Consider the following 15,443-nt stretch of genomic DNA (forward strand, 5'->3'; position numbering starts at 1 on the left):
TAATGAAAAGCTCGACCAGGTATAGCAGCAGATTGTGAAGCAAGTCATATGGATAAAGGTGGTTATCTATGCTGAAACAGAACCATGGTGTTGCCAAGATCCTCAGGGCGTTCAGTAGTACGCTTGCGATGGATCATGCAGCAGCAGAAGCGATGAAGATAGGCATTTCGCATGTGATGGATAATGCTGCCGGTGTCATTCCCTCGACAAGTGAGACCACTGCCGTAGGTGCAACATCCACTATACGAGATACGCTGTCGAGGCTGGAAGATCTTCATGCAGTCTCCCGTATCTCATACAGAAGTCGCAGAAAAGAAAGCATTCCTACCAATAAGCTGCGTGCAGATTTAAGGAAGAGGCAACATGTAAGATGTTTGATTGACATAATGATTCAAGACCACTTGAATAAGCATTTTATCTCTAAGCTTTTTCATGATAACGAGATCAGTAAATCGGAGTTCTCGATGCTCGTCAATAGACTACTGAAGGAGAGAAATCTGGAGGCAAAACTGTCGAATATTGTTCCCGATACAGTCCATACTGAGATTTTATTCAGACTGTTCGAGATTTACTGTGAGTTTGCGCTACAAAACCCTGCTGGTAAACTCACGGTATCGGAGCTGCATGATGTAAATCTGTTCATCAAGACTTTCATAGACGAAGCACAGCTTGGAAAAGCACAACGGTGCTTGCAGTTCGTTCTTGATCGGCAAGGTTTAGAATCCACTTTACACTCGGGCGACGTTTGGACAATCATTCACTTCCTGCAACTGAGATGCGGGGCAGTTGTGAAGTTTTGGGACACTGTTCAGGGCGACAAGAGGATGCTTGGGCAAAACAGTACTACCTTTAAGCAACCAAAGACATTCAAGTCATGGAATAATCAAGCATTTTCAAAGGTGATTAGCGTGATATTGAAGGACAAAGCCTGGCTAAGCAGAAACTCGACGGAGCTGAGTTCAGCGATCATCTATTCGCTGGCTAACATGGGCCAAGCAAAGCTGATTGAGCAGTTTATTGAGCTCAAATGGGGCGTACCGCAGAGCGGATCTGTCAAGCTGCACAACGCCGTAGCACCCGAGGCCGGAACGCTGATAGCGATTGTCTCATCTTTCTGTTTAAAGGCAAGCGACATGTCCAAAGGACTTGCATATCTCGACCAACTTCTCAAGCAATACCCCGAAATTAAGTTGGAGAAATTGTTTTGGAGAAGGCTACTACAGCTGAGCTTTCAGTCTTGGGATAAACACAAGGATAAAAAAGGTCAGGTTTGCCACGCCAGTTGGGAAATTATGAAGCAATGGCACGACGAAAAGAGCATGAACATGTCTTACGATCATGGGACCTTGGAACTTCTGTACCAGCTCTTCCAAACGACCAATAATGGAAGAGAGGCCATGGAAGTGATCAGTAGATGCTTCGGATCTCTATACGCGAGACAGGGCTACCAAAGGTCAGCCAGTGAGATGGGACTGCTACAAAAATATCAAAAACTGGCGCTTAAAACAATGGCATTGAAAGGAAACTATCACAAGCCTCTCCAGTTCATAAAGGAATGGCATGTTGATCGAGCAAACCAGCAGCTGCTGATTCAATACTTCACGCGACAGCGTCAGAGATACATCTTACGACAAAAAAGGATTGGCGCGAAACGAGATGAGCTGCAGACCCAATACGATGCAATGGAAGAGGAAGATATGCTACTGGGTAGACTTTGGTGAGTCTTGTATATATGCTATGTTTATATTCCCTCTTTTATTGCACGACAACCTCCAGATCGTTGACGAAAACGAACCGCGAAAGACTCCACCAACCATACCGGTACCATACCAGCTGGGACTCGTGAGCATTTGCCATCGAGGCAAATGCCAGAAGATACTGTGGGAATGTGTTTACAAAGGACAAGCCCGAATCGGAGCGTTCCAGAAACGTTTCAAAATACAACTTCAACACGTCGTATACAAACCCGCAATATTTCAGGACGATGTTGCCATGATGAGACTTGAGGAGCAACGCCTGCACGCCCGGTCTCTGAGCCACGATGTGTTTCACAGCGCGATGACATGCCACATGGTTTGGATGGCCCGACACTCCATGTTCATCGAAGGTCACCAGGACGGTTCTCGGAGCACGACCATCTATAAATACTGAGTCCTCGATGCTCGAGGCCACGGAACGAACGTCCCACGTTTCGTCGAACCCATCAGGGAAATCGTGTTGAAACACTTCAAATCCGCGCCCGCTGCGACCCATCAGCAGCCTAGCCGACTTGCGCAGCTCACGTTCTCTGATCGGCCCCAGCGAATCCGCATCGCCTTTGGATAGACAGACGAAGTTGAACTGCACACTCTCCGGAAGCAGATGGTCCAATTGCAGCAGAGTAGGCGCGAAAAACATCACTTCGTCATCAGGATGAGCAATAATCAAGGTAATCGAGTCTACCTGCTCCGTGGCAACGTTCAAGTGACGACTCCATTGCAAGCTATTACGAGCTGCAATTCTGGCGGTAGAAACCACGAAGAGCAGCCATGCAAGCAAGATTAACTTGACAATTTTAACCGAGGCAGCCGAGATATTCATTCGTCAAGACTTCAATCGTCTGCTATATGCCCTTGCAGAATCGTCTTCACGCAAGGCCCATGTACATAGAGGAGAGCATCAATTTCCACAGTACATTTTGCAAAGACTGTCCCAAATGCACCGGAGCCAGACGGACAACTTTCATTTGTCCGCCTTCCATGGTTGGCCGGACAGGGCTTCCCCAGTCCGAACGGGATACCGGCGCCGACCTCGGCAGCGGGCTCGGACTGCAAGTTTGCGGGACCTGCAGAGCCACGGGATGCGGAAATTAAGCCGTCCAGCCGGCCAGGTGGCCCAACAACGAAACGGTCTGTTGCAAGTGGCCTGTTCATAACCAATTTCTACTTGAAAGGTCTCTGATACCTAAACGGCATATGGCTAAACAAGGTTGTGAAACTTGTAGCAGATCATTCATCCTTCGGAAAGTTTGTGCTTGCTAGGTTCTTTTTTTCTTTTAACTTCTTTGACTCCAAGGTGACAGATCCCTCTGATGAAAAGCGAAAAGACTGTCAATGATGGTCCTAAGATTATACGTACGATGGGTTCGCAGGCGCTAGGTGGACTGAATTCGCTTGCTTCTGGACGCAATAGCCAAAACTCATCAATGTCACGATCGCCTAGTGCAGGAGTAGAAGACGGGCAGAATGCGATAGCAATCCGGGGTTCGAAAAAGGCGAAAAGTCCCTCTGTTGTGTTGGAGCAGACTCCCTCGCAGCGGCTGCCACGGCTCAACACTGAACTTGCCGAGGTAGGCAGCTTCACGAGCGTGAGTTCAATGGGGAACTCGAATCTGCGAGTAGCTCAGGCTTGCGACAGGTGTCGCTCAAAGAAGACGAGATGTGATGGGAAGCGGCCACAGTGTTCGCAATGTGCTGCTGTTGGCTTTGAGTGCAAGATTAGCGATAAATTGTCAAGAAGGGCATTTCCGCGAGGTTATACGGAGACATTGGAGGAAAGGGTTCGAGAGCTGGAAGCTGAAAATAGGAGACTGGTAGCCCTGTGTGATATTAAGGAGCAGCAGATACATTTAGTTTCGCATTGCTCACCAGGTAAGGGTAAGCAGAATGGCAAGCCGCAGGAGTCGGACGAGCAGATGTTGCAGGAACTGAGAAGCGCCAACGGGGGTCAGCTCAGGCTTTCATCCACGAATCTTTTTTTATTGAACAGAGCGCGAGATTCAAATCAAGCAACGACGGAGGAAGATCATGGCTTTGAGACCCAGAAGATACAAGATTCGCAACAAGGTAAGACGCATATGTGCGATGGTTTGCATTGCAGCGATAAACTGCATTCGAAGCCGGTCTCTACCAGCTTAAATGATCCAACGTGTGTCTCCTTCGAGCAGGACGAAGCTCCAGGACTGCCGGCGGTTAAGGCATTGACTACGATGGCCACTAGAGAAAGAAGCACCCAATTGGCCGCGCTAGTAGCGTTGTCGGTCCTTAGATCTACGGAAGAAATACTTTTCATGCCACAATTGCTAGCGAGGATAATGCAAATTCACGGGTTCACATCGAAACAGTGTCTTTACACTGTCTCGCTATTGTCGTCTTTGAAGAGTAATTTACCAGAACCGCAGCTATTGAAATGGGACCAATTGGATTGTTTGAAAACCACCAATTTATGGGAAATTGATAATCTCGAGCAGTTTTTCAGCGAAACGCTCAAATTTCGTATACTCGAAGATGGTACCAAGGAGAACAAAGATGAAGAATCTTCGTTCGGATTGTCAATAGCCGAAATTGATGAGTTGGTTGAGCTCTTCTTCGAGTTCTGGTCACCTCATATTCCGATACTGGATAGACAGGAGTTTTTTTCATATTATAACAAGTTAAAGAGTGATGTCGAAACACAGCCAGGTCTCTTCCAAGATGGCTCCAACAATTTTACCAGAAGAAATAATATTATTAGTTACAAGATTTTTGCATGCATACTTTTCACGGTGTGTCAGATGGGTTTATTGATGAAGGTAAAAAGGGATAAAATTACAGATACCAGTTCCAAATGCATCAAACTGATCTCGTATTATCACAGGGCAATATCTCTCATTTATTCGAACGCTTACTTCAGCGTATTAACCACCTCACTGCAGTCAGTACAGTTTTTATCATTGCTGCTTTTCTATTTCCTTAATACAGGTAATGTATCAGCTGTTTATGAGCTGCGAGGTCGGGTGGTATCAATGGCCCAACAGCTACGGCTCCATCGTTGTCCCAGTGCTGTCTTGAGCGGCTCCGGATCAACCATGAATAAGATGGAGCAAGGCGATAGAAGAGTACTGTTTTGGGGTATATACTATCTGGATGTGTTTTCTGCTTTGCAACTCGGAGTTCCTCGGCTAATCAAGGATTTTGAGATTGAGTGCGCTTTACCTGTCGCTGACAATGAAAATAAAAAGGTTAATCTTGCGGGGCAAATGATTCGGTTAGAGGGCCACGTAAGTCAATTTTCTTTGGCTATGATAAGATATGCCAAAGTGCTAGGTAATATTTTGGATACGATTTTCAAGAGGGGGATGACCGAATCGATTACAAAAAAGTCAGCATTGATACATGAAAATGCTTTGGACAATTGGAGGCGCGGCTTGCCACACGGGCTTACATTCGAGATAGACGTAAATGGCACCATTAACATGGATGAGTTTAACAGATTAAAACAGGAGAGTGGAATAGATGGACAAATGAAAAACATGATATTGATCTTATTTTATTTCCTTGCAAAATGTATGATTCATTTGCCTGTCATTGCTACTACCCGTTTATCATCAAACGATGACAGTAATGGCGAAATGAAAGATGAGAATTCTGCTCAGCTAGATAAACGAAATGAGACTGAGAGTGAACTTGCTGTTAGGTCGTCATCGTCATATGTCCTGTTACAACAAGCCACTAACACCATGCTCGGTATTATGAATTCCCTCCAGTCAATCTATCTACCTCTTCCGATTAACGTGGCCCGCCAAAAGACAGTATATTCTCTGATAAGCGCCAGAGGATCTTTGGAATATATTAAAGGGGGGGCACTATACCTGGATAGCAAGGCGCTGCTTTTGGATGTTGTTAAAAGTATAGAAGAGGATCGCAAATTGGAAATTCCCGGAATTATATCCTGGCATAGTTTGAAGCTTTTGGATATGACTATAAATCTCTTGCTGCAACCTGCAAATATCAAAGTGGAGAAACTGGACAAATTGCTCAAGAAGAAGCTCAACTACTACAATAGGCTGATGGGCCAGCCAATGTTGAGAACTCCTTCAGGTAAGCAAGAGGTCAGCAAAAAGAGGAAGAGTGCTGGAGATGTTGAGGACTACTCTAGACCCAGCACAGCCGATATCATCAGAACAAGTAATTTGACACCAGTGAGTTCGAAAAGCGATGACAGCCCGCAAGAGAAGAGAGTCAAGCTTGAGGATGAGCCAGAAAAGCATACTGGTTTGCAGCATTCGAAGTCGTTAAATCAGACCACAGCTCCAGTAGCGACCCAAACTGCGATAGCTGAAGCACTTCAGCTAGACCCCGTGCTGAGTAGTAACATTCTCAGTGACGCAGATCTAGCAGCATTTTTTGGTGGCCATTTGTCGCTGCCCAACAGCAATCTTTTTGCACCTGTCCCACAGCCAGTAAACCCGGAGAAGTCTGTACCTCCGTTCACAGGCAAGTCCGCTCACGATACTCAGCTTAAACACCAAATGCCGAACAGTGGTTCCAAGTTAGAGCTAGACGGACTCTTCAGAGTCCCAAGCAATGCCAACTTCCTGATAGACGAGCACTTTCCATCGGGGGGCTCGCAGCTCGATTTAGCGCTTCTGGCAAGCAATCACCAGAGTTCAGGCTTCGGTTCCAATGGCAATAATCCGCTCAGAAAGCAAAACGACTTGGTCCCTTCGACAAACCACCCTGTCCCTCATATATCCAACAACAGCAACCCGTCTGCGTACCACGATGGCTTCGGCACAGCTGCTAGCGGTCACTTTGGTGCAACTGCGATTAACGGCGCTTCCGGATTCAACTTCTCCGTGGATGCGTCGCTTGGACTTGCCCCTCTACTAGACTGGTCGCCGGAGATGCACCACAGCCCCTCCAAAACCATCAGCCACCACTCTGACAACAGTGGAATCATTTTGGACTCCACCATCCACCATGAAGAAGAGCTGGCGAATGGCAGCAGAGCTCCTACCACTGCTATGACACGAACGGGAAGCGGCCAAGGATCTGCACATGGCTCCCATTTCACTCCTGCTCAATCGCACCAAGTAGACCAACTTCCTACTGGTCTCCACGACGGCGACGACCCGGGCCAACCGATGCTGACGCTGGGTTCTCGCAGAGGTCCCAGACGCCGCCATATGGCCTTCTCGTCGGCACAGGACAGCGGTCTGGCCGCAAACCGCACCAGTCGTGATCAAGATCTAAATAATTTGTTCTACTGGCAGAACTCTAAATAATCGACTCTTTTCATCGTTCACGTTCTACTCTTTTCCCTTCAGATCTTAACTACCTTGTAGCTCGAGGCGCACAAAACAAGCTTATTCAAGACACTAAATCAAACAAACAAGTAATCAGAAAACAAGATCCAGATCAATAAAACATCTCGCAACCTATAGCCGGTCACATTCAGAACGTCTGTCATCAGCTTTCAGCGTATTCGGTTACTGGTAGAATAAAAGAAGATCGTTCTTTCGAAGGTTGTTGTCAAGGGCGGCTATCGCGGCAAGGGGGGCTACGAGATCACAATCCCAAAGCGACCAAACATTGATTTTGCTAGTCTCTAGAGGCATAAGGGGTCATCTCAGAGGGCGATTCGACTCGAAAACTCTCAGCTTTGGGACTACAGTTCATCAAACATCCGATATTCTAGTGGTAGATCGCTGGTTTCAAGTCACGTTTGCTAGGAGATCAGCAGCTAAACATTCACACGTCCGTGGTAACCCAACTTCACCCTCACTCCCACCTAGCTCGGTTGGAGCCGTTCGTTCTCAAAGGAGTAAAAAATCTTAATAAGTCCAAACAAAAAAATCAAAGGAAGTTCGTGTGACGAATTCGTGTCAGTCGGTGAGAGCATTCTAAAAAAAGGACCGTATTAAACTGATCTTCAGCGAGGTAAGAAAGAGTACTAAGAAAGCTTTAGCAGCAGAATTGGGCTTGGATCGGATCGAAGAAGCAGCATCAGGGTTCTCGAAACTGCGTCTTCTTCAATGGCAATGCAATCCAAAGGCAGCGCTCATCAGAATCAGCAGCCAAATCACACAGAATATGGCGGTTCAGGGAAAATGATGAATACTCCGGTAGTATACCCACAGATGGGGTCCATGGGAAATCAATTTGTAAACGCGCAACCTGTGTTCTACCATGCTGGTCCTGTGATGAACGCGCCTCCTACTCCGTTTGATACAGCATATGGGGTTACGTTGCTGCCCTCTCACTTGTTGATGGGCTCTCCCTTCGTATCTTCGCCAGATCTGTTTCAACAATCGCATTACCATCAGTACGCGAACCAGCGCCGTCACGGTAGCAGCCACTCCAAGCCCTCCTCCGGGAGAAGCTTCGCTAAAGTGGCGACCGCGTACCCGGCTCCACCTCCTCTCAGTTCACCGCCGATCTCAAGGAATGCGGGCTTTCCGATCAATAGCCGTGAGTTCGGTCGAGATAGCTACTACAAGCCGATTCGGACGGCAGATGCTTCCAAGCTTTTCGGAGACCCATTCATTGTGACTTACACAATCCTACCGAGGGGCAATGATGAGTTCCGTACACGGTCTTTACTACTCGAGAACGTGAACAATTCGACAGATCTTCACGCTTTTGTCACTAATCACACCATATCAGCTCCGGTTGAGAGTGTTTATATGTTTGAAAAAGAGAAGGGCAGCAATCATGTCTCGATACTGTTGAGTTTCTTCTCGCGCACAATCTGTTTGGATTTCTACAACAGTGTGCTACAGAGGTTTTCTGAGTACAAATCGGATCTTGACTCTAAGGGCCTTACCTTGAGCTTCGTCTCGTTAGAGTACAAGGTGCCAGGTACTGATCGGGAAGTGGTTGAACATGAGGATGATACTAAACTCGATGCATTCAGCATCACTGCGGCGGGCTCGCTTCGTTATGATATAATCAATAGGGGCGCTGCCAGATCCATAGCAATAACATTTGATAAAGCATGCTCAAAGAACGAACTCATAGATAAGAAGCTGGAATTTCTTAAAGCGAAAAATAATAGCCGGTACGTCCTCGAATCTGTTGATCTGATCAGTGCGAATGAGCCCACCAAGAATTTTCCAGAGAATTATGCAATCTTGACTTTTCTGAACATATTCATGGCAGTCGAAATGTTAGATTACATAAGGCTACACTCACAAAAGCTAGGGATCGTTAACTGCTTTTTTGTCTCCGTGCTACCACAATCGTCCGATAGTAAAAGGCGTAGTGTTTCCGCATCTTCCAATAGCAAGTCGTCAGAGAGTGGGAACATCAGCTATAGAGATAAAAACGGAAGCATCACAAGTTTGGAATCCTGCTCTTCCTTATTGTCGCTTGATCCAGAGGTTGACGAGGTCACAAGTAGACTCGAAAAGAGTAAGTTGGAGAAATGTTTGCTGGAAATAAGAGCATCGCAATACAAGGATCCCACTTTCCAGGCTTATACGGACCACTTGTCGAATGTAACAGTCTCTGAAGCGGCTTCCATGGAGTTTCAATTACATTTACCAAGACCTCAGGAGGTTACCGTGAATGAGATCTCGCTTCCGTCTCGAGGTCTGTCTTTCTCTGGCGAAATGGACGTCATTCGAGGCGGTCAGCGCTTTAATACAGCGACACAACCGATCCCTCATTTGACTTCATTTACAAACACTCCAGATAGTCCTTATATGCCTCCTCATAGCGCAAGTCGGGAGAATAATATCAATAAACAAATAACACAAAATTTACAACAACACTATGCAACTTCGGCAGAAGTATCCTCTTCTATGGGAGGCGGGGTAGGAAACAGAACGATCTATATTGGAAACATACACCCTCGCTCGAAAGCAGAAGATATATGCAATGTTGTACGCGGGGGCATATTGCAGGGTATTAAATTTCTACCAGAAAGGCACATATGTTTTGTTACTTTCATTGAAGCGGCGTCCGCAGTTCAGTTCTACACTAACGCTTTCATCGATCCAATAGTACTTCATGGCAACATGTTGAAAGTGGGTTGGGGCCACCACTCAGGGCCACTACCCAAATCTATCTCTTTAGCGGTAACTGTTGGTGCTAGTAGAAATGTTTACGTTAGCTTACCAGAGTACGCCTTTAAAGACAAGTACATCAATGATCCCCAGTATAAGGAGTACGCGCAAAAATACAAGCTTCCTACTGAGCAACAACTGCGCAAGGATTTCAGTCATTATGGGGAAATAGAGCAAATTAACTACCTGAGTGATGGACATTGCTGTTGGGTTAATTTCATGAACATATCGGCAGCTATTAAGTTAGTCGAAGAAGTCAAGTATGATGACGAGAAGAAATCGCAAGAATTTTTTAATAATCGATATGAAGGACTGATAATAGGCTATGGCAAAGATCGCTGTGGCAACGTTAATAAAAATTTAATCGCAGGGAAGAATTCAAGATTTTACAAAAAGGTAAAGAAGCCCAGTTTCAATATAAGATTGAGTAAAATGGAAGCGGAAAGAAGACAGCATGAAGAAAGCCTGAGAAACCAGCAAAGAAACAACAGTGAGAAGTTAATTCAATTCGGTTCTCTGGGAATCACTCTGGATCGTGAAGGGAAAAAAAGTTTCGATGACAACAGTGTCACTGATTCTGAAGTAGAGGTTGATTTTGTAGAGGGAACTAAGAAAACTGTAAAACAAGAGGATGGTAAGGAGTCAGAACAAGAAGAGAGAGAACTATTGAAGTTAAGCAACAAGAGTGAAATTTCAGAAGGATTGGGGATCACTGATTCTGCTGCAAATGAGAAGAAAAACAAGAACTTGAGCGATTTGGCGTCTTCTGCGTCGAATGATGAAGAGGCCGCCAGTCATTCTAGATCTGACGTTTCGAGTGAAATTGAGCTCATAATACAGACCCCTGCGGACGACAGGCGTGAAGTTCAAGCATCACAGCCCCCTGAAGGATCATTAAAGAAGACTAAATCGATATCAGAAAAGGATAAAAAGTCTACTGCATATGATGTCTCGACTACGTTTTCTGGCTTATCACTCGACGCTAATCCGCCTATGGCTCCGGCGACAATATCTCGCAATTATTCTTTGATGTTAAAGAAGCAATACGAGGATGACAAACTCAATGAGACGAAGGTAAATAAAGGTCAAGACGCCTCGGGCGAGGTACCAGAAGTAAGCAACCATCGCAAGGGACGCTCAAAAAGACGCCAAGGGAAGTTCATACCAGGATCCGACGTGATGGCTCAATATCTTGCCCAACTGCAACATTCTACTTTCATTTACGCTGCCAATATTTTGGGTGCTTCAAGTGAGGAAGAGAGCCTAGATGGAAATAGAAAATCGTGAGCGACATAGCATGCCAGTAATGCTGACACTAGGGCAACAAACAAAAATAATCATAAAAGATTAGCCCAAGCCTTTTCCGTAGTTTATGTGGTTAATAATAATTTTATTCGAGATAGACTGCTATACAAGGAGAGCGAAGGAATGTTTATTTAACAAACTCATTTCTATTCAAATGAATAATAGCCGATAATGCATATTAGCTTTGTCGCCTTCAAATCAGAAAGGGGCATAAGCTTTCTTCCTTCTCTAATTGTTCTTTAGCTGATTGTACTTTTTTTCTGATCGAGAACAGGTGCCAAGCTGGAAGTGGATAACATTGTCAGCACAGTTGGCGCTGATATGACTATTAAAGGATGCGGGTATCATTATAAGCCAATAATATAGCCTCTGAATAACTTGATTGATAATGCAGAATGCGTTGAGCAAATCAGCCAAAGCTGATAACTGACTGAGCTTTCTTTATTTGAGCTGAGGATGCTTTTCACATATCGGATTCTGGAATTAAAGAAAATTGGATGCTAATACGTAACCTCTCTATTCTCTTCTCTTTTCCCTTTCTTTGTTTGCAATCTCCTTGAGGTCATCGTCGCTTGGCTCGTAGATGTGCCATAAGGTGTAATGCGGTAGACCGCCAACTCTGTAGCCCATCTTTTTAGCCATCTTACCGAACCCTTCTGTTTCGGCATGATTCTCAAAGGTGAAGGCAGGAAACTGGATACCGCGTCTAAATAACTCGGCCCTCGCAAGAATTGAAACTCCACCAACACCATCAAGATCAACCACCTCGTTCGGATCTCCATCAGCATCGCGAAAGTATGCCAGGTGACCTCTCCATGTCGGATATTCAGCGTATCCTTCCACGATGACATCATCCTCGTCAAGCGTACGTGCCAATTCAAGAGCCTCGGTAGATTCTATCCACGAGTTTAAATCGTAAGGCTGTTCGGCTTCTAAAAAGACGGGGAGAGGTCTCCATACATTAGGAACGATGACATCGTAACCCTTGGACATCAAATCTTGAATCACCGAACCGGGACAGAGTTCAACGTCAGCATCTCTCCAGTACACCCAGGAATGATAAGGCTTCAGAGCATTTGCTGTCAGCCAGTTTCTGGCTCTAGCCATTAATTTTCTTCTCAAACCTTGTACTTTGACAGCGTGTCTATCACTGAAACCCTGGCCTATCTTCTGACCAAAATCCTTCTGAAAGATCTGCACTGATCTAAATGACTTGTCATAATCAGCATGGAACGGCGGGCTAAAGGCGTCGTGCACCTTTTTGATGTAATTCTGGTCCATGTACTGCAGGTAAAGTTTCTCCGTTCCTTCACTTCTCTTCTTCTCATCCGCCTCCATTTCGGCAAACACTTGGGACAGGGTTCCATTTTGCAATTGCCTGGAGAAGGCAACCAACGCATCCAGCGTATGATCTCCTTCCGAACAATCACTCACCAGGAACGCCAGATCTATCAGCTCGTGAGGATAGGTGATATTCATCAAATGCTTGAACATCAAGGGCAACACTTTCTCTGCATCCCTGAGAGGAATGCACAAAAGAAGATGCTCCTGGTTTGCAGCACCGTTTGACGAGCCGGAAAAGTCTCTCAAGTCGTATTTCTCAACGGTCGAGTCCACAAGCATGGTAACATCCTTCTCAAATGCTTCCTGCTGTTCCGCAGTCATGGTTTCTTCTCCGAACTGCGTTATCTGATAGTAAGTGACGCCATTGTCGAATTTCTTGATCACCTCAGGGTCAATGTCCTCGAAATCGTAATCGTAATAAGCCTCCTCCGACAGTGTTATTGTCTTGTAGTTTCTGCCGACTGTTCCGATACCTGAAGAGCTTTCTCGAGCCTCCAAGATCAAGACACCTATAATTCGATAAGCCAAAAAGCAAATGGCACCAATTAGGAGCCAATTAGCTACTCGTTTTTTCCGGGAACCGCTCCACCATCTTGTGTTCGGTCTAGGATTTAATTTCGACCGTGAGACAGGCAATCGGTAGCTATCATCTTCCTTTCTCTTCTCTCTCTTGGAGCCCCAGAGGAATGCCATTGATAATCCCCTGCTAGACCGAATTGGACACCTATACCTTTACTATTAGCTCGACTATTCTTGCTTAATGGTATGTACGTACGAAATTCCAACCGGGTTCATCTCCATAGAAACTTTTACGTATTGACGACACTAAATAGAGAATAGTCGCAGTAAGATGCTTAAATGCCATCAACGCAGCGCCATAGCACGAGCACGATTGCACGGTTCCAGACCTGGGTCAATCTGCCGATGCTAGTGATTGTTGTATCGCTAGCGAACAAAATCTTAACGAACTGTAAAAAACGAAGAAAAATGGTGTTCCCATTCAAAAATTGGTCGTGAGACCCGTAATTTCTGGTCTGAACCACTCTCTTTTCAGGATTTCCCACGTCATTCGAGCGTTCTTCTGGGCTTGTTCCTCAGTCTTGGCACACGCTTCAATGTATACCTTGAGTTTGGGCTCTGTTCCTGATCCACGGAGCGTGAACCGCACAGTCTCTGTGACATTGGTTCCAGCTAGCTTGGCACATACCGTTATCATCTGCGAGCTAGCGTCGACGGGCAGAGTGGGTATGTTCTGGACAGTATCGGATTGGTAGCCCTCTGTCAGGTCTCTGAAATGGGTGACGGTCAGTTCGTTGCCCACCTGGTAGGGATAAGGATCGTGCCCTTTCGGGTATTCGTTCCTGATGTAGTGGAAGACCTCATCGGTCTTGGCAGGCTCGTCCACCACGTAGTATCCGTTGTACTCTTTAAAGACGCCATACTTTTGATAACCTTCCTCGATGATCATCGATAGGGTCTTCTTTTCGCTATCCAGCCATCTTCTGTATGCCTGCAGGAACACGACTGCAGCTGCGATGCCGTCCTTGTCGTGCTCCATACTTGGGAACATGTAGCCGATTGCCTCCTCGAAGCCAAAAGGTACGTAGTACCCCATGGCCTCTAGGTCAAGCGCGCGGTTACCGATCCACTTGAACCCGGTCAGCGTCTCTACGTAGTGGAAGCCCTCGGTTTCGGCCATTTTTTTCATCATCTGAGATGATACAGTGGAGTTCAGCATTGCCAGCGGACGTCTTTTCCTGAACTCGGCATCCAAAGTCTGATACCTCTGGTACTCGTACACCGCAAACAGGAAACCTATTTCATTACCTGTCAATTGCCTCCAGACTCGGGTAGACGGGTCCTTGTAGGCGACAGAGAAACGGTCCGCGTCAGGGTCATTGGCAAGAACCAGACCAATATCGTTGCTCTCGGCCAGCGATATTGCCAGGTCCAGGGCGCCCTTCTCCTCCGGGTTCGGGAACTGGACCGTAGGGAACGCCGGATCCGGCTGCTGCTGTTGTCTGACACAGAGATAATCCTCGTCGACGACCAGGCCCATTGTCTTCTCGACTATCTTGCTGAAGATCTCGAATCCCACGCCGTGCATCGGCGTGTACACAAACCAAGGTCTCCCGTTCCTGCCGGCGCCTGCAAACGTCTTGTCCACGAGGAACGCCTCCATCTTGCTCGCGTAGCCGCACGTCAGGATGCCGCCATCGTGAAGCAGCGAGCCGCTGCGCAGCGCCTCCTCCAGCACCTCGTCCCACTTCCACGCCCTGGGCCACAGCCCGAGGTTCTCCTCTATCGCCTGCGCTATGCCGCTGTCGTGAGGCGGAATGATCTGGCACCCGTTCGAGTAGTACACCTTATACCCGTTGTCGGTGGCCGGGTTGTGGCTGGCCGTGATCATGACCCCCACAGACGCCCCCATCTCGTTCACAGCGAACGGCACCATCGGCGTGTGAACCAGCTTCCCGTCCTTGTTCAACAGATGCACCGTAAACCCGGCCTCGACCAGAGTCGCCGCGGTTGCCGCCGCAAACCGCTGCGACCGGTACCGGTGGTCATGTCCCACCACTGCAACGAGCCTCTCGGGCGACTGTTTCTTCACATACTGCGCCAGCCCCTGCGTCGTCTGTATCACCACTAGCGCATTCATACGGTTGAATCCCGCGCCCATCCTGGCCCGCAGCCCTGCCGTGCCGAACGCCAACCGTGTGTCGAGCCTCTCGTGCAGCTCACACCACCTCCCAGCCCTGTAGAGCTCCAGAATCTCGCATCGTGTCTCTTCATCGCTATCTTGCGCTAGCCACAACGAAAAAACGCCGTTCAAGTCGGCAGGAACACCTCCCGCCGCCTTTCCAGTCCCATTCCCAGCCATCTCAGCCGCCTCCAGTCGCTAACCTGCCTATTCTGCCGCTTCGGAGTTGGTTCAGTCGCCAAGCTTGGTCTTTCTTAGCGATATAGTGCTTATATTACGCGAAAA

At 47.0% G+C, this 15,443-nt stretch overlaps 6 protein-coding genes across 6 annotated transcripts; 3 read left to right on the forward strand and 3 right to left on the reverse strand.

Moving 5' to 3' along the window:
- Window positions 1-68: 68 nt before the first annotated feature.
- On the forward strand, window positions 69-1,721 carry AEP2 (Aep2p; the record flags this gene model as incomplete). Its single annotated transcript, XM_037285456.1, has 1 exon — window positions 69-1,721. The coding sequence occupies one exon, from the start codon at window positions 69-71 to the stop codon at window positions 1,719-1,721; it is 1,653 nt and encodes a 550-aa protein (XP_037141352.1).
- Window positions 1,722-1,755: 34 nt separating this feature from the next.
- GPI12 (N-acetylglucosaminylphosphatidylinositol deacetylase) lies at window positions 1,756-2,580 on the reverse strand (the record flags this gene model as incomplete). Its single annotated transcript, XM_037285457.1, has 1 exon — window positions 1,756-2,580. One exon carries the CDS (start codon window positions 2,578-2,580, stop codon window positions 1,756-1,758), a length of 825 nt encoding a protein of 274 aa, XP_037141353.1.
- A 490-nt stretch (window positions 2,581-3,070) lies between these two features.
- Window positions 3,071-7,024, forward strand: CAT8 (DNA-binding transcription factor CAT8; the record flags this gene model as incomplete). The annotated part of the gene is made up of 1 exon (XM_037285458.1): window positions 3,071-7,024. One exon carries the CDS (start codon window positions 3,071-3,073, stop codon window positions 7,022-7,024), a length of 3,954 nt encoding a protein of 1,317 aa, XP_037141354.1.
- Window positions 7,025-7,774: 750 nt separating this feature from the next.
- Window positions 7,775-11,095, forward strand: NAB6 (Nab6p; the record flags this gene model as incomplete). Its single annotated transcript, XM_037285459.1, has 1 exon — window positions 7,775-11,095. The coding sequence occupies one exon, from the start codon at window positions 7,775-7,777 to the stop codon at window positions 11,093-11,095; it is 3,321 nt and encodes a 1,106-aa protein (XP_037141355.1).
- Window positions 11,096-11,629: 534 nt separating this feature from the next.
- VAN1 (Van1p) lies at window positions 11,630-13,150 on the reverse strand (the record flags this gene model as incomplete). Its single annotated transcript, XM_037285460.1, has 1 exon — window positions 11,630-13,150. The coding sequence occupies one exon, from the start codon at window positions 13,148-13,150 to the stop codon at window positions 11,630-11,632; it is 1,521 nt and encodes a 506-aa protein (XP_037141356.1).
- A 307-nt stretch (window positions 13,151-13,457) lies between these two features.
- On the reverse strand, window positions 13,458-15,338 carry PRM15 (phosphoribomutase PRM15; the record flags this gene model as incomplete). Its single annotated transcript, XM_037285461.1, has 1 exon — window positions 13,458-15,338. One exon carries the CDS (start codon window positions 15,336-15,338, stop codon window positions 13,458-13,460), a length of 1,881 nt encoding a protein of 626 aa, XP_037141357.1.
- Window positions 15,339-15,443: the final 105 nt, after the last annotated feature.

This window comes from Torulaspora globosa, chromosome 8 (genome assembly GCF_014133895.1).
Source record: "Torulaspora globosa chromosome 8, complete sequence".
NCBI classification, from domain to species: domain Eukaryota; kingdom Fungi; phylum Ascomycota; class Saccharomycetes; order Saccharomycetales; family Saccharomycetaceae; genus Torulaspora; species Torulaspora globosa.